The sequence below is a fragment of the Ovis canadensis genome, chromosome X (assembly GCF_042477335.2).
Source record: "Ovis canadensis isolate MfBH-ARS-UI-01 breed Bighorn chromosome X, ARS-UI_OviCan_v2, whole genome shotgun sequence".
Lineage (NCBI taxonomy): Eukaryota > Metazoa > Chordata > Mammalia > Artiodactyla > Bovidae > Ovis > Ovis canadensis.
This window is the reverse complement of record NC_091727.1, coordinates 47,608,397-47,634,710: the sequence shown is the minus strand read 5'-3', so window position 1 is coordinate 47,634,710 and position 26,314 is coordinate 47,608,397. Positions and strand designations below refer to the sequence as shown.

The 26,314-nt window shown below is 40.6% G+C and overlaps 2 protein-coding genes across 12 annotated transcripts in view; both read left to right on the top strand.

The window, feature by feature from the left end:
• The window catches only part of ARHGEF9 (Cdc42 guanine nucleotide exchange factor 9), a 456,132-nt gene that overhangs the window by 237,583 nt on the left and 192,235 nt on the right, over positions 1 to 26,314 (top strand). For 2 of the 11 annotated variants that reach the window (XM_070291536.1, XM_070291531.1), the window contains exon 1: positions 22,053 to 22,878. The exons of 6 other annotated variants lie outside the window; for them this stretch is intronic. Coding sequence is in view for 2 of the 5 variants with exons in the window: in XM_070291529.1 (XP_070147630.1) it covers positions 22,877 to 22,885 (9 nt within the window). In the remaining 3 variants the exon portion in view is untranslated. Of the gene's footprint in view, positions 1 to 22,052; positions 22,890 to 26,314 lie in introns of those variants that run through there. 3 more of the 11 variants (XM_070291529.1, XM_070291528.1, XM_070291526.1) reach the window with 3 other exon arrangements.
• On the top strand, positions 22,517 to 22,696 carry LOC138930988 (uncharacterized). The gene has a single exon (XM_070291539.1). The coding sequence runs from the start codon at positions 22,517 to 22,519 to the stop codon at positions 22,694 to 22,696; it is 180 nt and encodes a 59-aa protein (XP_070147640.1).

The window sequence follows — 26,314 nt, the reverse complement described above, 5'->3', positions numbered from 1 at the left end:
AGTCGCTTCAGTCATGTCCAACTCTGTGCTACCCCATAGATGGCAGCCCACCAGGCTACCCCGTCTCTGGGACACTCCAGGCAAGAACACTGGAGTGGGTTGCCATTTCCTTCTCCAATGCATGAAAGTGAAAAATGAAAGTGAAGTCGCTCAGTCGTGTCTGACTCTTAGCGACCCCATGGACTGCAGCCTACCAGGCTCCTCTGTCCATTGGATTTTCCAGGCAACTGTGGGGTGCCATTGCCTTCTCTGAGGTTGTTGCTTACAGCTTTGGAAAAAGGTTTTACTTTCCCTGTGTTCTCCCTACTTCCCACACAAAAATTTTTTTCATGCCACTCATTTTGTAGATTGTGAAAACTGAGCCTCAAATAGAGAGGGTACTTTATCCAAGACCACAAACTGAGTGTAACTTGGAAAAGAATCCACATATTCAGCTATATTTCAATTAAAAAGAAAAAAAGAAAAGATACTCCCAAAATTCAAGAGATAAGAGTAGTAAATTCTGTTATAGTCTGGAAAGCAAGAAACTTCTAATCTTGGCTCTGCTGTTTAATAGGAGTGCTTTGAACCTCAGTTTTCTCACCAGTTAAATGGGGCTATTAATGATTACCAAAATCCTTCCAGATTTGAGATTCTCAGATTCCTAGAAGTAAATGTGGGGTAAAATTTAACTAGTGGTCCATTATGAAAAAATAAGAGTGCATATTTAGCCACCATTCTATAATGTGGCTGGTTGAAAGGTCATTGCTCCTTGTTCTTTCATTTTCAAAGCCCTGGAAATTCATATTGAGCTTTTCATTACAGTCAGATTTCTTTGCTGAACACTCGACTATTGAACTGATTGAAAGTGTCACATGTTATACAAAGGTCCTTGAACATAAAACATCAGTTGTCATTTACAGAATAAAATGTTTTAATAGATAATGTTAAAAAAGAAAAAAATACCAGCTCACTTTTGATGATAAATTGTTCAGCATATTTATTCATAGCTTGTATCTGCAATGTCAGTTTGTGCTAGGTTAGACAGTACCTCGAGTGGAGGGATCGAGGTACTGATCTCAGAATCACAAGTCTGACATTGAAGGGCCTGGCTTTCATACTTCTCAACTCTGAAACACTTGACAGTTGTCAAACCTCTTTTATTCTCAGTATTCTCATCTGTCAAATGGGTCAAAGTACCTTATCTCATAGATGCTATTGAGTTTCTTAATTAATTCAACAAAAGTATAGAGGCTACTATGAATTGACACTGATCTAGGTGCTGGATGTGGCAGTGCATAAAAAGAAATTCTCTGCTATCATATATCATATAACTTGGAAAAGAATCCACATATCTAGTTATATTCCTATTAAAAATAATAAAGAAACACCCAGAATAATCTTTGACCAGATGTCTAGCATTGCTATGGCCCAGTCAAGTTAATACATAAAATTAATCAACACATAGCCTAACTTATCTTTCCAGTTTTCTGTGAGAATCATATGTATGAATAGATAAGAAGGAGCTGTGTAAATTTTGTTGCTCTCTACCCATAGGGGAAGATTATTATTCTTGATAAGACAGAAGGGATATACATGTGGGTAGGAAGAATATGATCTTTCCTACTACCCTGAATTCAGCTCTCAGAAGATGAGACACTTTACTCTTCTCTGAGTGCCAAGAGATCCAACAGGAATTTCATTCACAAATAACTATCCCTCCCACCCCAGCCCAAGGCTTCCTGAATTCTCTGCTTGAGGAGAGACAAAAAGGCCCCCAAACAGTCCCATGACATGATGAGAGGAACTTCTTAGGAAACTACTGTTTTGAGAAGTTTGCTCATCAGGCTGTTTTTGGTGTGTGTGAGTGTGGGGGGTAGTTGTGTAGGGGGGTAGTTGTGTGTGTAAATGTGTGTGTGTGTGTGTGAGAGAGAGAGAGAGAGAGAGAGAATGTGACTAGTCCTGCAAGTGATTAAGCTATTCAATAATGAAAACCAAGCAGTGGCAGAAAATGAATGCATTCAGCTAGCTCTAAGAAGTACTGTTGCCATGAAGAAATATTCTGTCAAAGTGCCTGTGTGGCATACAAGGGAAATGGCATTCAAGTTGAGTAAGCTATGTAGAGATTTGGAGAAAAATCTTAACAAACTTGCATTATAATAAAAAATAAAGAATGAGCTAGTGAAGTTTGTGGGGAGTCTGGGAGAGGCAGCAGGAATTGTGTGTGTAAAGTCCTTTAAGGTTGAGATAGTTTCGTATGCTCAAAGGATAGAAAGAAGGCACGTTTGGCTGGAGCACAGTCAGAAAGGGAGACAAGTGGCATGATAAAAGTTAGAAAGTCAGGCAGGGACCAGATTACACAGGATCTTGTAGGCCCAGGGAGCCTGCAAACCCAGGGAAGGTATATATCACTATACTCAAAGATAGTATGGTTCTGTGTTTAATAGCATGTTCAACCAGACTGCCTAGGTTCAAATTCTTACTCTGCCAGTTATTAGTTTAGTGACCTTGAACATGTTACCTAACCTTTCAGTGCCTCAATTATGGCCTCTGAAAAATGAGGATAATAATGGTCTATCCATACTGTTATTGTAAAGATTGAGTTATGCTAACATTGTGTGTGATAGTGCTGGGCACTAACAAGTGCTATTTATTATAAGTACAGTAGGAAGCATTTGAAGCTGTGGAATAATGGGATCTGCTTTGTGATATGAGAAATTGACTTTTTCAGGCTATAGAGACTAGATTGAGGAGAGTGAAAGTGGAGAAGTCAAGCCCAGTTAAGAAACTGCTGCAGAATAAAGTCATTGAAGCTGAGAATAGGGCAGATTGGACATAACTTTGAAGATAGAATCAATGAAAATTGATGCTGGATTGAGTGAGAAGTATAGGATAGGGAGGAAATGTGAAAGAAAACCTCTAGGTTTCTGGCTCTGTCATTGACTAGTTATGTGATTTGGGACAAAGGATTTAACCATCCTAAGCTCCAGTTTCCTTATGTATTAATCAAGGTTCTCCAGAGAAACAGTACCAACAGGATATATATGCACACGTGCAGACACACACACACACACAGTTGACTCTTGAACAACACAGGTTTGAACTGAGTGGGTCCACTTACATGTGCATTTTTTCACCAAAATATAGACTGCAGTACTACATGATGTGAAACTATGGATATGGGGGGCTGTCTGTAAGTTATACATGGATTTTCAACTGTGTTATTGCTCAGCACCCTTAACTGTTCCATTGTTTAAAGGTCAACTTTATAAATAAATAAACACACATACACAGAAGGTGAGAGAGAGAGAGAGAGAGAGAGAGAGAGAGAGAGAGATTTATTTTATTTTTTAATTTTACTTTATTTTACTTTACAATACTGTACTGGTTTTGCCATACATCAAAATGAATCCTCCACGGGTGTAAATAATTGGCTCCTCTGATTGTAGAGATCCAAATCCAAAATCTGTAGGGTAGGCCGGCAAGCTGAGAAAAGTTGCAGTCTGAGTCCGAAGGCAGTCTGCTAGCAGAATTCCTTCTTGTTAGAGGGAGGTCAGTCTCTGTTTTATTAAGACCTTCAACTGAGGCCCACCCACACTGTGAAGTATGATCTGCTTCACCCACAGCCCACAGATTTAAATGTTGATGTCACCTAAAAGAATACCTTCACAGAAATATCCAGAATAATCTTTGACCAAATATCTGAGCATCATAGCTCAGACAAATTGATGCATACAATTAACCATCACACATTATCTATGAAACTAGAATGATAGTCGTCATTGGTCATTGGTACTATTGTGAAGATGAAATTATGTAAAGCACTTGAAACAGTCTATTTCACATAGCAAGAGTTCAAATAATGATCATCTTTATTATTTTAATGCAATAATAATCTCACATTTTTGGGGTAATTTGCATTTCCAAAGCCCCTTCACATACATTCATTTATGTAGGCATCACAACAGTCTTCATACTTTAAAGCTGGGGAAACTGAGACTGGGAGAGATGACATATCTTCTTTTCCTCTTGATGAAAGAGGAGAGTGAAAAAGTTGGCTTAAAGCTCAACATTCAGAAAACGAAGATCATGGCATCTGGTCCCATCATTTCATGGCAAATAGATGGGGAAACAGTGGAAACAGTGGCTGACTTTATTTTGGGGGGCTCCAAAATCACTGCAGATGGTGATTGCACCCATGAAATTAAAAGATGCTTACTTCTTGGAAGGAAAGTTGTGACCAACCTAGACAGCATATTAAAAAGCAGAGACATTACTTTCCCAACAAAGGTCTGTCTAGTCAAGGCTATGTTTTTTTCAGTGGTCATGTATTGATGTGAGAGTTGGACTATAAAGAAAGCTGAGTGCTGAAAAATTGATGCTTTTGAACTGTGGCGTTGGAGAAGACTCTTGAGAGTCCCTTGGACTGCGAGGAGATACAACCAGTCCATCCTAAAGGAGATCAGTCTTGGATGTTCGTTGGAAGGACTGATGTTGAAGCTGAAACTCCAATACTTTGGCCACCTAATGCGAAGAGGTGACTCATTTGAAAAGACCCTGATGCTGGGAAAGATTGAGGGCAGGAGGAGAAGAGGATGACAGAGGATGCGATGGTTGGATGGCATCACTGACTCAAGGGACATGGGTTTGGGTGGAGTCCGGAAGTTGGTGATGGACAGGGAGGCCTGGCATACTGCGGATCATGGGGTAACAAAGAGTCGGACATGACTGAGTGACTGAACCGAACTGAACAGATCTTTAAACAAAGCCAGGATTAGACCTTGAGCGTTACTCACCCCGCTTGCCAGGAGTGGATGTTTGCCTGGCTTCCTTCATTCCAGTGGTAAGGGGTACCAGTAATAAGATCATGAATGCAGTAGGGCTTGAGAATGCTGCTGCTGCTAAGTTGCTTCAGTTGTGTCCAACTCTGTGCGACCCCAGACAGCAGCCCAGCAGGTTCCTCTGTCCCTGGGATTCTCCAGGCAAGAATACTGGAGTGGGTTGCCATTTCCTCTGGGCTGAGAATAAGGGCTAACCTTTACAAAGCCAGTGTTCATCTTGTGACAGGCACTGCACTGCTCTGTTTCGCATGTGTATCTAGTTTACTCTTCCCAACAGTTCTATAAGGTAGATGTGAAATCACCAGGTAGGTTCTGGAAGAGAACAGAGCTCTTAGGCCACATGCTGAGAACTCAAATAACTTTTGCTCCTTCCTCCTTCACTGTTATAAATTCTAGAGATTGTGAAAACTGAGGGAAGTCATTTGAATGTTTGTGAGACATATGTACTTGGCTGTGTAAAGGTCAATGAGGCCTGGCAGAATGCCTTTTGTGTACAGAGCAGGCACTCTTATGAATATTTGTGGAATGGATGAGTGAACTCATGAAGGAAAAGATTCTTAGACTGCTTATAGTCAACCATGCCTGGAGCTGGCCCTAGAAAAGGCAGAGGAATTTGTGATAAATATTTTCTTTGGCCCAGGTGAAATGCCCCTGAACCAGCCAGGCTGTTAGGTGAGGGGTACAGGCTGAAATGGGAAGCTCCAGAAGTCCTTCCTGAGAAAATTGCTTAACTCCTTTGGATACCAGTTTACTAATATGCAAAATGGGGCCATTTTATCCCTCTCTTTCTCTCTCTCTCTCTCCCCCACACACATGCACACTGCCCTCCCCATTCCTTCATTCACTTATTCAATAATACATATTGAGCATCTATTATGTACCAGACACTGTCTTAGGCATGGAATTATGAACAAATCAGACAAAATCCTATTATTGTGGAACAAATTTTCTAGTACGGCAGATACATGCTAAGCAAATTATTGCATAAAGCATATAGTATGTCCTAAGTGCTAAAGAGAAAAAATACAGCAGGGAAGAGAGAGAAGTATACATAGGGGCAGTTAAAATTTTAATTTCCTATTTCTGGCTGTGCTTCTCTCACAAGTTTGCCATGAGGTTGAAATGTGATAAAAGGCTTATTTAAGAAGCTGTGAATTTCCATTTCAATGTAAGCTGCAGTTAGGCTTGGTGGGAGGGGGGATAATTTTTCTTAATCCTTATTTGCTGTTCTCTTTTCTATCAGTGTAGTAAGAGTTCTGATCTGGAGGACAAGAAATTTGGGTTCTAGGCCTGGCCCTGGTATGATAGTTTCTTAAAAATCCTAAACGTATAGAACTTTATGGACTCGAAAGTACTGTCCCCAGAACTGAGTTTTCTCGCTTTTAATTCTTGGTTCTTTCTATTCTACCATGAAGCAGTGAGAGCTGAGGGAAGTCTCTTTCCTTCTGAGAACCAGAGTGTTCCCCTTATGTAAAGTGGGAATGATTGATTACCCTCCACCCCTTGCTAGCCTTCTTCGGCTGTTGTGAGGTCCCAACCAGATAATGTCATAAAATGAGCCTAAAGGGCTGTTTGCTGTGATCTGGAGGACTGGTACTCCTGCTTAAGTGACTTTCTTTGTACTGTATAAATTGGTTGTATGTGTGGAGCTGGGAGAGTGAGCCTTTGGGGCTGAGTGCAAGTTTCCTTTTGCAGAAGTTGCTGGGGATAGTGGAGGAATCAATGAGTCTTAGCACCTCCAGAAATAAGAACAGCTATACAGAAACATTTAGCATCTCATGATGAAGTGGCAACCAGTGGTTGTCAGCCCCTTTTCCCCACTCTGCTTTAGAGAAGTGGGAACCAGGACTAACTTTTTGACATTTAATACATAAATGACTCATTACCTTTAGAGACTTCCACTTGCTACTTAGATATGATCTCATTCAGAATACTAGGGGTGGGATGGGGAGAATTTGAATAAGTAGAATCTTCATTTTTCTACTATACCAGTTAATCTCTTCTTAACCAAATGTTTTACTCCATATAGAACTTTCAAATTCATTATATCATCATCTTTTTAGTAGGTATTATTTGTTTCTTCTATTATAGATGAGGAAAATGAGGCTCAGAGAATATACGATTTGCCTAAAGTAAGGGGAAATGATTCCCATCTCTTTCAGAATTTTCCACAGTTTATTGTGATCCACACAGTCAAAGGCATTGGCATAATCAATAAAGCAGAAATAGATGTTTTTCTGGAACTCTCTTGCTTTTTCCGTGATCCAGCAGATGTTGGCAATTTGATCTCTGGTTCCTCTGCCTTTTCTGAAACCAGCTTGAACATCAGAAAGTTCACGATTCATGTATTGCTGAAGCCTGGCTTGAAGAATTTTGAGCATTACTTTACTAGCATGTGAGATGAGTGCAACTGTGCAGTAGTTTGAGCATTCTTTGGCATTGCCTTTCTTTGGAATTACCTCTTGAGGAATCTGTATGCAGGTCAGGAAGCAGCAGTTAGAACTGGACATGGAACAACAGACTGGTTCCAAATAGGAAAAGGAGTACGTCAGAGCTGTATATTGTCACCCTGCTTATTTAACTTATATGTAGAGTACATCATGAGAAACGCTGGACTGGAAGAAACACAAGCTGGAATCAAGATTGCTGGGAGAAATATCAATAACCTCAGATATTCAGATGACACCACCCTTATGGCAGAAAGTGAAGAGGAACTAAAAAGCCTCTTGATGAAAGTGAAAGAGGAGAGTGAAAAAGTTGGCTTAAAGCTCAACATTCAGAAAACGAAGATCATGGCATCTGGTCCCATCACTTCATGGGAAATAGATGGGGAAACAGTGGAAACAGTGTCAGACTTTATTTTGGGGGGCTCCAACATCACTGCAGATGGTGACTGCAGCCATGAAATTAAAAGACGCTTACTCCTTGGAAGAAAAGTTATGACCAACCTAGATAGTGTATTCAAAAGCGGAGACATTACTTTGCCGACTAAGGTCCGTCTAGTCAAGGCTATGGTTTTTCCAGTAGTCATGTATGGATGTGAGAGTTGGACTGTGAAGAAGGCTGAGCGCCGAAGAATTGATGCTTTTGAACTGTGGTGCTGGAGAAGCCTCTTGAGAGTCCTTTGGACTGCAAGGAGATCCAACCAGTCCATTCTGAAGGAGATCAGCCCTGGGATTTCTTTGGAAGGAATGATGCTAAAGCTGAAGCTCCAGTACTTTGGCCACCTCATGCGAAGAGTTGATTCATTGGAAAAGACTCTGATGCTGGGAGGGATTGGGGGCAGGAGGAGAAGGGGACAACAGAGGATGAGATGGCTGGATGGCATCACTGACTCGATGGACGTGAGTCTGAGTGAAATCCATGAGTTGGTGATGGACAGGGAGGCCTGGCGTGCTGCGATTCATGGGGTCACAAAGTGTCAGACATGACTGAGTGACTGAACTGAACTGAACTGAAGGGGAAATGATAATATTCAATCCTTCAAAAAATAGTAATTGCCAGCATTTACGGAGCTTCCTATATGCCAGGCATTATTCTAAGTGCTTTACATGAATTCACTCATACACCCTCACCAACAACTGTAAGAATCTCTCTATTTTTCAGGTGAGAAAACGACAATACTAAGATTCTGAAACTTGCTTAAAGTGAAGGGCAGAGTGAGTACCAGGACATTATAGAATTCTCCCCATTTTAAAGGTGAAAAAAACGAGGCTCAAAAACATTAAGAAACTTGCTCAAGGTTAAGCAACTAACAATTGGAATAACTGAGGTTGATATTCAGCAAGCTGACTCTAATGCCTATGGTCAGACTCTCAAACTGTACTGCTTCTAGTGTAGGGCTCTTTAACCAGATTAATTGAAGCAGAGAGAAAGAAAAAGGGGGTGCATATTAACATCACACAGCATATTTAACATTTTAAAAATTAATTTTTAATGAATATAACAGTCACATCTTTAAAAATCAAGCAAACTTTTAAAATGTATAAATGAATGAAGCTTACTCATCCAGGTCCCCCCATTAGAGGTTACTAGAGTTTCTTTATGCAGATATGGGCAAAATTATTTTATTTTATTTATTTTTCATCCCCCAAACCATACATTTTATGTACCATTCAGCATATTTCTTTGTACTTCTTTACTGAAGTATAATTAACTTATAATATTATATTAGTTTCTGGTGTACAACATAGTGATTCAATATTCTTATACTCTACCAAATGATCATGACAGTAACTCTAGTTATAATCTGCCACCATACAATGTTATTATAATATTATTGACTATATTTGCTATGCTGTACATTACATCATCATGAGTTATTTATTTTATAACTGGAAGTTTTTGCCTGCCAATCTCTCTCATCTATTGTACTCATCCTTTCCCCCTCTCCCCTCTGACAGCACCAGTTTTTTTCTCTGTATCTGAGTCTGTTTCTGTTTTATTATGTTTGCTCATTTGTTTGTTTTTTTAGAATCCACGTATAAGTGAAATCATACAGTATTTTTCTTTCTCTGACTTATTTCACTTAGCATAATACCCTCTAGGTCCACCTATGTTGTCTCAAATGGCAAGACTCCGTTCTCTTCAAGGCTGAGTAATATTCCACATCTTCTTATCCATCCATCCATTAATGGACACTTTAGGCTGCTTCCATATCTTGGCTATTCTAAATAATGCTGCAATGAACATAGGGGTATATATATATATATCTTCAAATTGTGCTTTTGCTTTCTTTAGGTGCCCAGAAGTGTAATTGTTGTATCATATACTGCTGCTGCTGCTGCTAAGTCACTTCAGTTGTGTCCAACTTTGTGCGACCCCATAGACAGCAGCCCACCAGGCTCCGCCGTCCCTGGGATTCTCCAGGCAAGAGTACTGGAGTGGGTTGCCATTGCCTTCTCTGATTGTATCATATAGAAGTTCTATTTTTAATTTTTTGAGGAACTGTTTTCCATAGTGGTTTTACCAATGTACATCCCCACCAATGGTGCACAAAGATTCCCTTTTCTCCACACCTTTTCCAGTACTGTCACTTGTCTTTTTAATGATAGCCAATCTAACAGGTGATATTTCCCTGTGGTTTTGATTTCCCTGATGACTAGTGATGTTGAGCATCTTTTCACTTATCTGTTAGCCATCTCTATGTGTTCTTTGGAAAAATGTCCATTCAGGTCCTCTGCCAATTTTTCAGTCAGATCTTTTTTTCCAATATTGAGTTATATGAGTACCTTGTGTATCTTTATATTAACCTCTGATCAGCTATATCATTTACAAATATCTTCTCCCATTCATTTGGCTGCCTTTTCATTTTGTTGATAGCTTCCTTCACCACATAAAATCTTTTTAGCTTTATGTAGCCTCATTTGTTTGTTTTTGCATTTGTTTCCCTTGCCTGAGGAGACACCTAAAAGAAAATATTGCTGAGATTGATGCCAAAGAGCATACCATCTGTTTTCTTCCAGAATTTTTATGGTTTCAGGTTTTAACATTCAAACTGTTAATCCATTTTGAGTTTAATTTTGATATATAGTATGAGAAAATAGTCCAGTTTAATTCTCTTACATATGTATGTCTATTTTTCCCAGCAACATTTATTGAAGAGGCTGTTTTATCCCCATTGTACGTTCTTGCTTTCTTTGTTGTAGATTAATTAACTATATAAAAGTGAGCTTTTTTCTGGACTCTCTAATCTGTTCCATTGATAGATGTGTCTATTTTTGTGCCAGCAGTATACTGTTTTGATTATTGTAGCTTTGTAGTCCAGTCTGAAATCAGGGAACATGATACCTGGGCTTCCCTGGTAACTCAGCTGATAACTCAGGCTGCAATGCAGGAAACCCTAGTTTGATTCCTGGGTCAGGAAACTCCCCCAGAGAAAGGATAGGCTACTCACTCCAGTAGTCTTGGGCTTCTTGGTGGCTCAGATGGTAAAGAATCTGCCTGCAATATGGGAGACCTGGGTTCCACCCCTGGGTTGGGAAGATCCCCTGGAGAAGGGAATGCCAGCATACTCCAGTATTCTTGCCTGGAGAATCCCCGTGGACAGAGGAGCCTGGCAGCTACATGGGGTCCTAAAGAGTCAGACATGACTGAGTGACTAAGCACACATACATACACAGCATGATACATCCAGCTTTGTTCTTTTTTTCTTAAGATTGTTTTGGCTATTTAGAGTCTTTTATGTTTCCATACCAGTGTTAGAATCATTTACTCTAGTTCTGTGAAAAATGCCATTATCGGTATCTTGATAGGGATTGAATTGAATCTGTACATTGCCTTGGAGAATATTAACAAAATTAATTCTGCATATTTCTTTTTTCATACAATATATCTTTCAGATGTCTCCACATCAATCCACAAAGACTTTCAGAAGTCTCATCTTGACCCTCACAAATCTCTACAAACCTCTATCCAGCTGTGTGTCCTACACACATCTTTTTATTTTTTACTAATCTTTGGTAGTGTCCAACTCTGTTTACATCTTCGCTCAGAGCCTCATTGCTAGACTATCTTGGACTTCTATAGAAAATATAGTTCCTAAACTATTTCCTTAGTCTTCCTTTGACACATAATCCAGTATCTTACAAACTCCCTAGCTGAACTAACCCCTTCTCCTCCTATTGCAGTTTCAACTTACTCCTATCATCTACCTACCTACCAGCCAATCTACCTGCTTATCTATGTAATGCTTGTTGGACATCTATTCTGAGCAAAGCACCATGCTTAATTTGATGATGAATGCTTAGTGTCCTTGCTGTTCAGCAGTTTTCAGTTTAAATGGAGCCTGTAAATAAATAAACTTGGACATAGGAGTCAGAGAGGTAGCTGGTTGAGTGATGAGGCCCAAGGATGGAACTATTCAAACTAGGCTCCTAAACTAAACACTGGGCCTCAGGGAAGTGTTCACTGCCCATATAAACCCCGAATTAATGCATTATTGGGTTTGGCCTTCCCAGAAAGATCCCGAGCCTGATATGAAAGCATTGTACTTCCTCTGAAGGGTCTTTTAGACCCTTGCTACTTTCTTCTAACCAGTCCTTTCTACTCTGAGTAGAGGCAAGTTGGCTGACGCTCCAGCTTGCTTGAAATGGAACTGCAATAAGTCTCCACCCTCACCCACATGCCCCGCAAAAAGAGAGAGAGAGAGAGAGAGAGAGAGAGAGAGAGAGAGAGAGAGAGAGAGAGAGAGAGAGAAATAGTCCCAAAATAAATCATGTAATGAAACAAGAGGAAATACTGGTTCTGGGTATTTATTCAGCAATGTATTCAGTCTTTGGCCACAGGAGGGCGGTATAGGCAATGTTTCTTGAGGGAAGGGCTTCCTTCTGAGTGGTGGTTTAGGATGGCTTCTGCCAACAGGGAACAGAAAACCAAAGAGGTCCTGAAATTCTCAGGCTGTAATCTGGAAATTTTAGTCCCTTTGGAGAAGTTCTAAGTAACGGAAGCCATGGGGGAAGGGAGGCAGTGCAAAGTTTCGTATTCACAGGCCACAGCAGAGAATAATTCCATGACACTTTTCCTCTACATCCTAAATTGTGAATCAGGAGGACTATGCCTTGGTCTTCATTCACTCATTCATTCATTTACCATTTAGTTATTCACTCATTTAAAAATATTTATTGAATTCCAAGCATCTAGGTGCTAGAGATACAGCAATGAACAAAACAGTCTCTACCTTCATGGAGCTTACACTTTATAAAGGGAGAAAACAAACCAATAAACAAATAATTATAACATTTCAAGGCTAGAAAGAAAAGCAGGATGATGGAATAGACAGTGATTGGATGGTTCAGGGATGGACTCCTTTTGAAGCAATGTAATTATACCTAAACTTGTAGATAGCTAGGAGAAAAATCTTCAGGCAGAGTCAAATTCTTAATCCTGTCTGATTTTCCCTGTAAAATGCCACCCACACAACCATACAATTATATGCAACCTTATTCTTTAACTTAACCCAATCACTCCCCTTTCCTCAGGGTACCCTACTTGAGACAAACTCCATGTCTTCCACATTTTTGGCAAGGCTGTTGAAATTTTAAAACAACCGATGCTTTAAGTTACAACTTTAAAACAAGTCATGGTCTTTTAAGTTTTAAGTAAGTTTAAGGACTTGTTTGAGGTCATACAGCTTTAGCTTTTCATCCGCTGTCCTTTTTTCACTTTGCCATGTGCTTATTTTTTTTTTATCTTTAGTGAGAATTTTATTTTATTTTTTAAATTTTAAAATCTTTAATTCTTACATGCGTTCCCAAACATGAACCCCCCTCCCACCTCCCTCCCCATAACATCTCTCTGGGTCATCCCCATGCACCAGCCCCAAGCATGCTGCATCCTGCGTCAGATTTGAATCAGTTCTGATGAGATGGATGAAACTGGAGCCGATTATACAGAGTGAAGTAAGCCAGAAAGAAAAACACCAATACAGTATACTAACACATATATATGGAATTTAGAAAGATGGCAATGACGACCCTGTATGCCATGAGCTTCTTAAGGCATTGGGGGGGAACAGCAGCACATGAAAGCATCAGTCATTTTAGGTGAACATGAGTTCACAGGTAGCTCTTCCTAAGAACTAGTGTTTAGAATAAGGGAGGTGACAGTTTCACCATACTCCCCATTGTCACTTCCACCTGCATATGTGTTCTGAGGGATGTGTGGGCAAACTCCCCAAGCAACGAGCCTGGGGAGGGGACTGTAAATCATGCCACAAGGGGAAGGCCTTAAAGAAATGTCATGTTTACTTGGAAAACGTGTGTGTGTGTGTGTGTGTGTGTGTGTGTGTGTGTGTGTGTGTAAGATGGGTGTTCAGGGGGGGATCAGAGTTTGAACTCATGATAGATATCTTCAAACACTTAAGAACACTGTTGCTTAGATGGGTAGATCCTTCTTGCATAGCCCAGAGGCTAACAAATGGACAGAAACCAGAGAAGAGTGAATTTCAGCTCAAAATGAATAATGACTTTGGAAGCTTCAGGATGAGATTTTTTTTTCTTTTTGTTACTGAAGATATTCTAGTGGCTGCTGAACAAAACTCATCAGGGATATTGGAGGAAGAAAAAGTGGGCTTTGGAAATAGATCTCAATTTAAATCCCGCTATAGGATTTGAATACCTATATGGCTATGAACAAATGATGTAAACATTCTTAACCTTAGTTTTCTACTCTTTAAAATAACAATAACAGTTACTTCTTTGGGGGCTTCTGGGAAGGATTAAATAAAATATGTTGAAAAGCCTAGTCTAAAGTAGATATTTCTTTCTCCCACTCTACTTCCTCTACCCCATCACATATACTGTAATTAGGAGTCCTATAAAGGGAGGTTGGGAGGAAATAACTTTTTTCCCATTTCAAGTATGAAATTCTTTGATTTGCTCTATAATCATCAGTAACTTTATTCATTATCTGATTATGCTTAGAATACTATGACTTTGAAATTACATGCATTTGTGACTCTTTTCCCCACTAGACTGTAAGCTTCCCAAGAGGCTCTCTTTACCCCTTAGCTGGCAAAATAACTGCTTACTGAATTTAACTGCTGAATAACTGAACTAACCAAGAGTTCCTATCCTCAGGGAATTGCCTCTCCTAAATAGAACTGACATAATGAATGTGCAAGAGCATCTAGTCATATAGGTTGCCAAGAAAATTAACAGACAAGGTGTAATATCTTCAGAGTGTCCATGGCAGACATCAGGGACTATGAGGTGGCTGAGGTGGGAGTTGGATGGCCAATGAATGAGGAGCAATAGGGGTCAGGACAAAATGTGGAACTTTCCTTGGGTATGCTTTCTGATAGAAGTGGGGCTTTGGGAGCTATTTGAACCACGAGAAAACCAATCATTGGCTTTTCCCTGAGAGAAGGCAAATATTTAAGACCTAGATATCATACCTGGGTGGTAGGCCATTTGGATTCAAGTCAGAACATTGAAACTTTATTCTTGTGACTGAGGAGATATCATGTCAAATGCTATTGAAAGGTGGAACATGTGTCACCTAGTGGCATTTATACAGCATAGTTTTGAAAAGCATAGGCTCTAGGGCCAGACAGGGTTGGTTTGCACCTCAGTTCCACCACTGACTAGCCATGTGACATTGGACAAGTTATTTAAGGTCTATGCCACAATCCCCTTATCTGTAAAATAATGACAATAATAGTATCTTCCTCATAGTGTTATTGTGAGGATTAAAATAATTAACATATGTAAAAGGCTTAGAACAATGCTCTGAGTAAGCACTCTATAAGCATTTATTATTATTATTATCTAATGAGTTCCCTTTGGATTCTGAGAAATATGCTGGGTACTTACAGTAATTTCAGTGTGAGTTTGGAAACATTTATATTCTAGACAATATTTATAAATATATATTATATATATTTATAAACAAACATTTATATTCTGAATAATATAATTCTATATTATGTTTTAATTGATGTCATGCTCCTCAGCAGTGGCTGTAATAGAAGTAGTGATAATATCTGGCTCAAAAAGATGAAAGAACTTTTCACCAACTGAAATTGTCCAAAGGACTACCAGGTTATCTTAGGAGAGAGGAACCTCCCTATTGTCGTGGGTATTGGAGTGGAAAACTGGATGAGATGTTACAGAAGGGATTGAAGGATGAAATTGGGACTTTGCTATGCCAAGAGATTCTCTGATTTCTTGATTCTTGTCAGCAGAAGGGCTGCCTTTGAAGTGCTTCTTGAAACATCAGGGTCTCTTCTAATTTTTTGAAATTGAAATTGTGAGTCACCTTACACAGGAAGCTAAGTGCAAATAAATGCGGCTGGGATCAAATGTCATGTTTCAAAGTCTGAAATACCCAAAAGTACTTTCAAGACTCAAGAAATGAGTTTTGTTTTCTGCTCTGCCAGCAATTAACTATGTAATCGTGTATAGCTTACTTTCTCTGGGCCTCAGTTTCCTAACTTAGAATATGAGGGGTTAGAGTAGATTTTCTTTGAGCTCTCATAAGGTTACCTTCTGTGGTTGGAAGATATAATTCTCAGAGTAGAAACAACTAGGTGAAGGAGTTATTCATGCATTCAGCAGATGTTTATGAAGCACCTGCTTAGTGTCAAGCAAAGGATGCCAGATTGGCAAGGCATTGTATGCCATGCTACAGAATTTGCCTTAAAGGCAGTGGGGAGCCATGGAAGGCCTTTGAACACAGGATCTATATAACTCAGGGTTCAGCTGTGGAAATTATATTGCTCTAGTTATTTTCAGCAGAGTTTTAATATAGAAAATTTAGTGTTTCCAAAATTGGTAGAAGAGCTTAAGGGGCAAGCTTTAGACTAGGCCTCCAGGAATGAATCTCAGAATGAATCCAGCTGTTTTCTCTGCCAGAAGAAAGGAGGTAAAGCATCAGCTGCTGTGGGAACACTGTACCTGATTTGCAATCTGGGAATTAGGAATCTGCCACTGCCTTAACTATTGACTAGAGTATCATTATGCCTGCTAGATCTTCCATAGCAAAAACAAATAAGTAAAAATATTTAAAAGTCTCATTTCCTGCTTGTTCAAAGACACAAAGCAGGGTCTAGACACTGGGACCTATGGAAAGGTAACACAGCTGCAGAAAACTCTAAAACCCCACCATTCTACTTGTCACTAGAAGCAGCAGAAGTATGTTTTCTGTATTATCACTTTCTTTCAAATATTGTGCATATGCCTATGGTTGGCAGAAATAAACCACATCCAAAACAATGGATGCAAAGAAGTTTGAGAAATCAAAGGTTGTTGTTTTTATTGTTGTTTTGGTTTTTATTAATAGCTTTTCAGCAATACAGGAAGGCAAGCTAGAAGGAGGGTGGCATGGGTCCTCAGCATCCAGTATATAGTATCCACCATAGAATTAAGAAGAGCAGGACTGCTTTTGAAAGAGATAATTTGTTCAGGAGAGTAGAGGCTGAATTGGAGAAAGAGAGCAGCACAAAAGACCACAGTAGCTGGCAGTAGGTAGAGACAGGAAGAACACATTCCTCAAGGAGGAAGAGAATCACCAAGACTTAGAGACTGGTTGGCTAGCAGCAAGGTGAGGGAAAAGGAAGACTTATGGATATTTCCTTCGTATCTCCTTGGCTAATTCTGTGTGTGACATTGCCAAGGGACAGGGAACTCAGGGAAAAGAGGAAGCTGGCAGGGGCAGGAGAAAACTGCTTTGATTTTGGACTTACCAAATTTGAGGTTCTTGTGAGATATTCAGGAGACATCTAGAAGGCAGGTGGAGATTCAATAGAGTTAAAGAGAGTTACCTGGGGCTTATCAGCTAACCCCCAGGGAGGTTGTAAGCTCCCTGAAGGCAAACATCTATGCCTGTTTTGTTCCCCCACTGGTGTCCTGTAACCTTGTTGAAAGGTGGTACTTCAGTGTGTAATGTAGGTGGTGGGTAGTTAAAGGCTTGGGAATGGATAGGTCCATCACTCAGTGCAAGTGTGGAATAAGAAGAAAAGGGGACTGAGATTAGAGGAACTTTGAGAATTCATGGCCTTAATGACTAAATGAAGAACCTAAGCAGGAAGCAAAGATAATACAATCAGACAGGTCATGTGAATGTGTCCCCAAGGCAGAGGGAGTAAGGAAGGAGTAAGGCATCAGTGGAGACCAGACCATTCAGAAGGTGATGGAAATTTGAATTCTTTCCATCTTTTGGCTATGGTGACTAATGCTGTTATTAATACACATGTACAAGTTTTTTTGTGTGGGCATGTTTTAATTTTTCTTAGGTGTATATCTAAGAGTGCAATTGTTGGGTCAAATGGTAACTCCATGTTTAAGTTTTTGAGGAACTGCAGACTATTTGCCAAAGTGGTTTCATCATTTTACATTCCTACCGGCAGTGTTAATAAGGTTCCAATTTCCCACATCCTCCCCAACACTTATTATATAGCTTTTTGATTATAACCATCCTAGCATGTGTAATGTGGTATCTCATTACAAATCTGCTATAGCAAATATCTTTCATTTGCATTTTCCTGATGATTAATATCATAAGGGATTTGATTTAGGTCATACCTGAACAGAACTGAATGGTCTAGTGGCTTTCCCTACTTTCTTCAATTTAAGTCTGAATTTGGCAGTAAGGAGTTCATGATCTGAGCCACAGTCAGCTCCTAGTCTTGATTTTGCTGACTGTATAGAGCTTCTCCATCTTTGACTGCAAAGAATATCATCAATCTAATTTCAGCATTGACCATCTGGTGATGTCCATGTGTAGAGTCTTCTCTTGTGTTGTTGGAAGAGGGTGTTTGCTATGACCAGTGTGTTCTCTTGGCAAAACTCTATTAGCCTTTGGCCTGCTTCATTCTGTACTTCAAGGCCAAACAGTTGCCCTTATCTCACGTGCTAGCAAAGTAATGTTCAAAATTCTCCAAGCCAGGCTTCAACAGTACATGAACCATGAAATTCCAGATGTTCAAGGTGGATTTAGAAAAGGCAGAGAAAACAGAGATCAAATTGCCAATATCCATTGGATCATCGAAAAAGCAAGAGATTTCCAGAGAAACATTTGCTTTTTTGAACATGCCAAAGCCTTTGACTGTGTGGATCACAACAAACTGTGGAAAATTCTTCAAGAGCTGGGAATACCACACCACCTGACTTTCCTTCTGAGATATCTGTATGCAGGTCAGGAAGCAACAGTTAGAACTGGACATGGAACAACAGACTGGTTCCAAATCGGGAAAGGAGTACATCAAGGCTGTATATTGTCACCCTGCTTATTTAACATATATCCAGTGTATATCATGCAAAATGCTGGGCTGGATGAAGCACAAGCTGGAATCAAGATTGCCAGGAGAAATATCAATAACCTCAGATATACAGATGACACCACCTTTATGGCAGAAAGTGAAGAAGAACTAAAGAGCCTCTTGATGAAAGTGAAAGAGGAGAGTGAAAAAATTGGCTTAAAATTCAACATTCAGAAAACTAAGATCATGGTATCTGGGCCCATTACTTCGTGGCAAATAGATGGGGAAACAGTGGAAACCATGCAGACTTTATTATTATTGTTTATTTTTTGGCTCCAAAATCACTGCAGATGGTGACTGCAGCCATGAAATTAAAAGCTGCTTACTCCTTGGAAGAAAAGTTATGACCAACCTACACATCACATTAAAAAGCAGAGATATTACTTTGCCAACAAAAGTCCATCTAGTCAAAGCTATGGTTTTTCCAGTGTTCACATATGGATGTGAGATTTGGACTATAAAGAAAGCTGAGTGCCAAAGAATTGATACTTTTGAACTGTGGTTTTGGAGAAGACTCTTGAGTCCCTTGGACTGCAAGGAGGGATCCAACCAAGTCCATCCTAAAGGAAATCAGTCCTGAATATTCATTGGAAGGACTGATGCTAAAGCTGAAGCTCCAATACTTTGGCCACCTGCTGTGAAGAACTGACTCATTGGAAAAGACCCTGATGCTGGGAAAGATTGAGGGCAGGAGGAGAAGGGGACGACAGAGGATGAGATGGTTGGATGGCATTACCAGCTCAATAGACATGAGTTTGAGTAAACTCCTGGAGTTGGTGATGGATAGGGAGGCCTCATGTGCTGCAGTCAGTCCATGGTGTTGCAAAGAGTTGGACACAGAAATGTGACTGAACTGAACTGATGATTAATATATTGACTATCTTTTTATGTCTTATTGACCATTTTTTGGAGAAATGTTACTCAGATCCTGTGCCAATTTTTAAATTGGGTTTTTAAAAATAATTGAGTTATAAGAGCTCTTTATGTATGCTAGATACAATCCCTTATTAGATATATAATTGGAAATATTTCATTCTGTGTTTTCTCTTTTCATATTCTTTTTTCATATTTCTGTCATTTAAAAAATATTATTTTTAATTGAAGGATAATTGCTTTATATATTGTGTTGGTTTCTGCCATACATCAACATGAATCAGACATAGGTATACCCTTCCTTTTGAACCTCCCACCCACCTCCCCCACGTCCCACTCCTTATGTTGTCACAGAGCACCAGTTTGATTTCCCTGAGTCATACAGCAAATTTCCACTGGCTATCCATATATTACATAGCAAACTTTTTTACCATATATTAAGTAGCCAGTGGGAATATGTTTTCCATTGTATATGTTTAGCCAGTGTATATGTTTTCGTGATAGTGTCCTTTGAAGCACATAAGTTTTTTAACATTGACCAAATCCAATTTATCTATTTTTTGTTGTTCGTGCTTTTCATATCATATCTAAGAAACCATTACCAAATCCAAGATCACAAAGATGTACCCCTATTCTCCTCCTTTTGTTAAACTTAGCCACAATATCATTACCACAGCTAAACAATTAATAGTGATTCCTTAATATTATTGAATATTTAGCCTGTTCAAGTTGCCATTTGTCTCATAAATGTCACATATGGGTGGTGATGCACACATATACAAGTTCCACCTGAATCGATCACTCTTTTTTCTCCTTGTTTACTTTCTAGAGAACCAGATTTTTGGTCCTGTAGTTTTTTACAGTCTGTATCACCATATTGCAGTTTAAAATGTTTTTTTTTTTTTTTTTGTCCTCTGTGTATCATATAAATCAATAGCTAGATCTAGAAGCTTGATCTGATTCAAGATATTCTGCTGTTTGTTTTGGCACAAATCATTCATAGGTGATGTGATAAGTCAAACTTTTAAAGTGGGCATTTCTTTAGTTTTTTTTTTTTCTATCTTGTAAGGCTAGGGGCCATTTTATTTATGACCTCCATTGACTCAGAATTTCCACTCACCAAGTTTGAATAGGTGACTGTCCTAGACTCAAAGATTTTTAGAGAATAGAGAGCAATTCTTATTCTGCTTAGAGTTTATAGTATGGTAGAAATACCAGAAATTAATTAGTTCTATCCCTGGATAATCTACTTTCTTGCCCCTTTCCACCAATATCTATCTGTTCATGTGTACAGTACTATGTAAGAGTAAGAAAGGCCCTTAGAGATATTCAGTGTAAGTTAGTCCTTGGTTTTGAAGGCCCAGAAGCCTGCTCTATGTATTTTTCTGAGGTAAGGGTTCAGAGATTTCATTGAATTCTGACATGTCTAAGGTCTCCTGTGGCAGAAGGGAGATGGAGTCCCATAGAGGGGAAAGGAGCTGCCCAAAAGTCTTATAGGAAGCTTGAAGTAGGCCTAGGAGTAAATCTGAAACCTATCTCTACTCCAGGGCTTCTTCATTTCAGACACCAGACTACAAAGACAGAACAGGGCAGTGATTTCAAGCAGATTGCAAGTTTTATAGGTTTTGTAGAGGCTTTTCCAATGCAAAACTGTCCTCTCTTCCTAGTACCCAGTATGCTGGAATAGTGCAAGCTGTCATAGTTCAAAGAAACCAGAAATAGGAAAGAAATCTGATCTGCAAGTGCAGAGATATCAGAGAAAGATAAATATAATTGAATTATGTATAATTTGTAGAGTGTCCTTGTGGTTCTGTACACAGCACTGATTTGTTGGATCTGTATAGCTAATTGTGAGTAGCCTATAAATACTCAGAGTGAAGTTGCTCAGTTGTGTCCCACTCTACGCAATCCCATGAACTGTAGCCTACCAGGCTCCTCTGGCCATGGGATTTTCTAGGCAAGAGTACTGGAGTGGGTTGCCATTTCCTTCTCCAGGGGATCTTCCTGACCAAAAGCATCTTTGCTTCCTCCTTGGCCCAGGCTCCAAAGTTGCTCCAAAGGGTCCCTTCTCGCCGCGCCCCCCCCCCAATTCCTTTTCTCTCCTCCCCATCCTTTTCCCCAAGCTTCTTTTTCTTCATCATACCCCCCCCCATTTCTTCTTTCTCTTTCCCATCTTTCCTTTTCTTTCCCTTCTGCTTCTCACCGTCTTCTCGTCATTCCCTCTTCTCTCTCTGCCATGCTCTCTCCCCTCTGGCCCATTCTGTCCATTCCCTTCCTCTCTCCCAGGCCTTTCCCTCCTCTCTCTCCTCAGCTCCATCAACCCACCCACAACAAGCTCGCCACCCCCACACCAGAACTGGCAGCCTGGAGCTCCGGCTGGGCTGGATGGAGCAGGCCTGCTGGGGACCATGTGTTCACCGATTGGCTGCCGCTGGTAGCACGCCAGCTCAAGTACCGCCCCCCTACCCCCCCCGCGGCGAGTAAACGCTCCTCTGCGGCACCTGTTATTGGTCGGCGGGCCTGTCAGCATGTTGGCTGCGCCTCACGCAGGCGCCGGCAGTCGTTCCGTGAATAAAAACGCAGACTATGGGCTGGGGGGTGGGGAGAGGCGAGGAAGAGAGCCAGCGAGGCAGGGACGGAAAGAGTAGCTGGCAGCCCAGAGCCTGGCGAACAGAGCAAGCGTAGAAAAGCGAGCGAATTAGAGGGAATAGAGGAGACCAAGACTGACCGGTAGCCAGCCAGGCAGGTGGACGGACGCACCCCCGGACAGACAGACTGAGCAGGCGCCGGAGAACCTCGCGCTGGTTTCTCCTGCCTTTCTCTTTGAAAGCCAGGATTTTGCCTTTTTCCGTGGCGCCCGAGAGAGAATGCTGGACTCTGCAGACTTCAGCGCAAGCTAAGATTTCTCAGCTAGGGAAGAAAGATCAGCTCAGTTCTGAGAAGGGGGAAGCAAGCACCCCTGTCCCCATCCCCCCTTCCCCCCTCCCATACCAAACTCGGGCGCCAAACCCAGCCCTTCCCCAACCACCCGACTTCCTCCTCTCCTTTCTAGAATGGTGGCTGTATGGACAGTCTGACAGAACAGAGACTGACATCTCCCAATCTGCCAGCCCCTCATTTGGAACACTACAGTGTTCTGCATTGCACCATGACCCTGGATGTGCAAACTGTAGTCGTTTTTGCCGTGATTGTAGTCCTTCTGCTTGTAAATGTCATACTCATGTTTTTTCTGGGAACGCGCTGAATGGAGTCCAGCCGCCTGAGCTGTCTGGAATTCTTGCTTTGATTTCATCCCGAGAACCTCCAAGAAAAAAAAAAAGAGAGAGAGAGAGAGAAAGAGATAGGGAAAGAGAGGGAGAGAAAGAGCACGCTTTCTTACTCAGGGGGGAAAACGTTTTGAGCTTCAACATGGCCTCGCTGTGATATGTATGACGTTGGTATATTATCTCTCCCTAAATCTTTTGTTATGTCTTGTCTTTTAAGTATGCCTGTGAGTGTAGTTGCTTATTGCTTGAGTAAAACTGTTGATAAAGAAATGCTTTCTATTTAAGTGTGCATGTGTGTGTGTGTGTGTATGTGTGTGTGCATTCTTCATTGATGTGATGTTCATGAAGCAAGCTCTGCATCTTTACACAATGGCTTTGCTGATTGTGGTGTTTTGTCAATTCATTTTCTGGAAACCGACCTTTAAATTCCATCAGAGAATTTTAGTTAGAATTTCTTTCTTGACATCAGAAGATGGTATTTGGGTTTGTCTGGGGCAAGGGAGGTTGTGGGAAGAGCATGATGAATTTCTGGCAGCTTAGTAAAAACAGTGTTGCACTAGATGTTTAGAGGAAAGAAATTGATACAGGAATGAATTTAGGGAAATTATTCTTCAGTCTCTTAATGAGAAGCGAGAATATGGGAAGTGATGTGGTGGGGTGCATTGTGCTGGCATTTGGTGACTGTGTTCTCTGAATCTTAATTTGCTGTCCAGCGTTTACAGTTTCCAATTTGGACAGAAGCCACATTTAAAACATTTCTTAAAAATCATTAAATGTCAATTTCTTTGGAATCATGGTATGTGGCATAAAAATGTTCTTTGATTTTTATGAATTAGCAAGAGAAGACGTTGACAGTAACTGTTGGGGTTCTTTTTCCCAAAAATTGTGCCTGTGAATTTGAGTTTGGGGATTTTGTCTCTGTGGCCTCCAAAAACAACTAAAGCTAGCTTTCTACCAACCTTGGGAATAATATATTTAGGTATGCCTCTTTGGGGTTCATTTGCAGTGATGTTCTTGAACTACATTTTAAATAGAACTTGCTAGTGTTAATGAGAAAATGGTGGTTTTGTTTGCTTCCTTATTCTTTAAAATCAGAGGTCTCTCTACTTGGAAAGTTTCCATTTCAAAACGAAATTATGTATCATGCTAAATTGTGAGTTTTGAGCACCCTCCCCCCCAAAAACAAATGACTGGATGGAAAGGGATGAAAGCTCTGGAAAACGTGAGCTAGAAGCAACATTCCAATTTGATATTTATTTGCATGTCTGTATCAGGTGGTAGTGGTGGTGATTGCTGTTATTTTTGCTATTGTTATTATTTCTATATTTCCGTTTCCGCTAAGAAAGCTTTTGTCAAATCCAGTAAAAAATTTGTCTCTGATGCCAGTGTGCATAATATAATGCGCCCCCCCCCCCCCGCAACCTGCTGATGTTGGCAGGTCTTCATTCTGTTGCTTACCTGACTTGAAAGAGTACCATTTCTGTCTCATATAGCAATGAATCAGGACACATAAAACATCCACACACATGTTCCCCCTGCACCCATGTGGGCGACTGTTCATGAGTGATGTGTAAATCTGCTGGCAATGTGCTTTCAAGTACCATGTACTTTTGTTCAGACTGTTTGGAAAAGATTTTTAAGGGAGAGGGGCTGTGAAGGGGGCTCTTGAAATTGTCCAGACCTTGGGACCCAAAGAGTATAATTTTATGGCATTAGAAGAGGTTTTGAGTTACAAGGTGTGCTCTTGATGGCTCTGTGTGGGTGATAAACTGATTTTTTAATTTGGTTGGCACCATGTTGTAAGCATGATCTGGGAAGTTTGCTGGCATTGATTCTTATTATTTACTCTTTAGTCCTTTTGTGGGCACCCCTGGGTTGAACTAAGAACTTGATTTTTTGGCAAAGGAGTCTAGTGAGCCCCATTTGCCCTCCATTCCTGCATTTGCTCCAACAGTATTGTGTAAAGTAACCTGATATTTTAGTTGGACACTTTGTTTTGAGACAATGTTGGAGAGTGATGAAAGAAAGGCTGTAGGCCAGGCAGCTACAGACCTGGGTCTTCTCTGTTCAGCGACTGCTTGACATTGAGCAATTTTGGGATTCTCTATAACATGGTGTTTGGGGGTGGTTGGACTATGTTTTTGAATTCTGTGATTTTGGGTGTCCATAGGCACTTGAAATCAGATGCTAATGAACTGGGAAGATAACTGAAAAGGCAAATGAAATGTTAATAAATGTACATCAAGGGGTGATGGGAGGGGGGAAGGAAGAAATATCTGGTTGCTGGTATCTGGAGAAACTTGTTTTACCTAAGAGATTCTTCTACCTAGTTATGTGGGAAGAAAACTGGACTACAGCAATAGAATGCTTTTTTATTTTTCCTTCAAGGGGATAAGGATTCTCTAAGGCTAGTCTTTGAACCAGGTTTATGACAAAGTATGTGTCACCTTTGGATGCCTGACAGACCCTTGGCAGAAAGCCTTTGTAAATGTATGTGTGTAGGATGTGTGACAGTAGGTATGTGGGTGTGTATGCACATCTACTCTGTGTTTGTGTCGGGTACAGACTCCTGAATCTGGATGGGGTTGAATGTGCTAGGAATGAAGAAAAACAGCAGGACATGAATTGAGTTCCCCAGTTCTGAAAGGCCTCCTTGTGCTAAGGCCTATAAGGATTTGACTGGTGCTAAGGGGATGACAGAGGATGAGATGGCTGAATGGCATCACTGACTCGATGGACGGGAGTCTGAGTGAACTCCGGGAGTTGGTGATGGACAGGGAGGCCTGGAGTGCTGCGATTCATGGGGTCGCAAAGAGTCGGACACGACTGAGCAACTGAACTGAACTGAAGGTGGATGAGTGTCCCCCTCTGTCGATTTTCCCCTACCCTACACAGCCTCAGACTAAAGGGGTAGCTTGAAAGAGCTCTTTCATCAGTAATTTAGTTTGTGAAATGGGTAAACATTTTTCAAATTAACTTATCTTTAGGCACATAAGGGAATGTTGCTAGCCAGATGGCAGGCTACCCTAGAGCAGCTAAAAGGGAGTTTAGGGAGTAGTGAACAGGGTGACTTTTTACTTGTGTGGATCCTGAAGGTTTGGCATTTCTTCTTCAAGATTGTGCGAGTAAGCAAAAAGAGAAAAGAGTGGGAGAAAATGAAAAATGCAGCCGAAAGGAGTGGAACCCTCTGCATTTTTACTTTTTCCCCCTTTCCAGTCTCTTCTCTTCATCTTCCCCCTTCTAAGCTTTTCCTTTCTTCCCTGATACAGCCTCCTCTCTCTCCCTTACCATCCCTGCTGTAAGGGGTAAGAAGAAGAAGGCTTTACCTCTCTGATTTGTCCCAACTTTTTCTGACAGAGCTCCTTGTTCCCTTTCCTTCTGTCTAACTCCTTTGTAGAGGATACTTTTTGCTACAAGCTCCCCACTAGAGGATTCAAGAAAATGTCCTTGACCAGTATCCAAGCAACTCCTGCATCACATAGCTCCCCCTGAGGTCTAGGGCACTTTAAAGGTCCAGGCACAAGCGCTTTTGGAGAAAGGCAGGAGCTGGCAAGGCAGGACTTGGAAAGATGCTTTGGGGGAGAGGATAAAGAAAG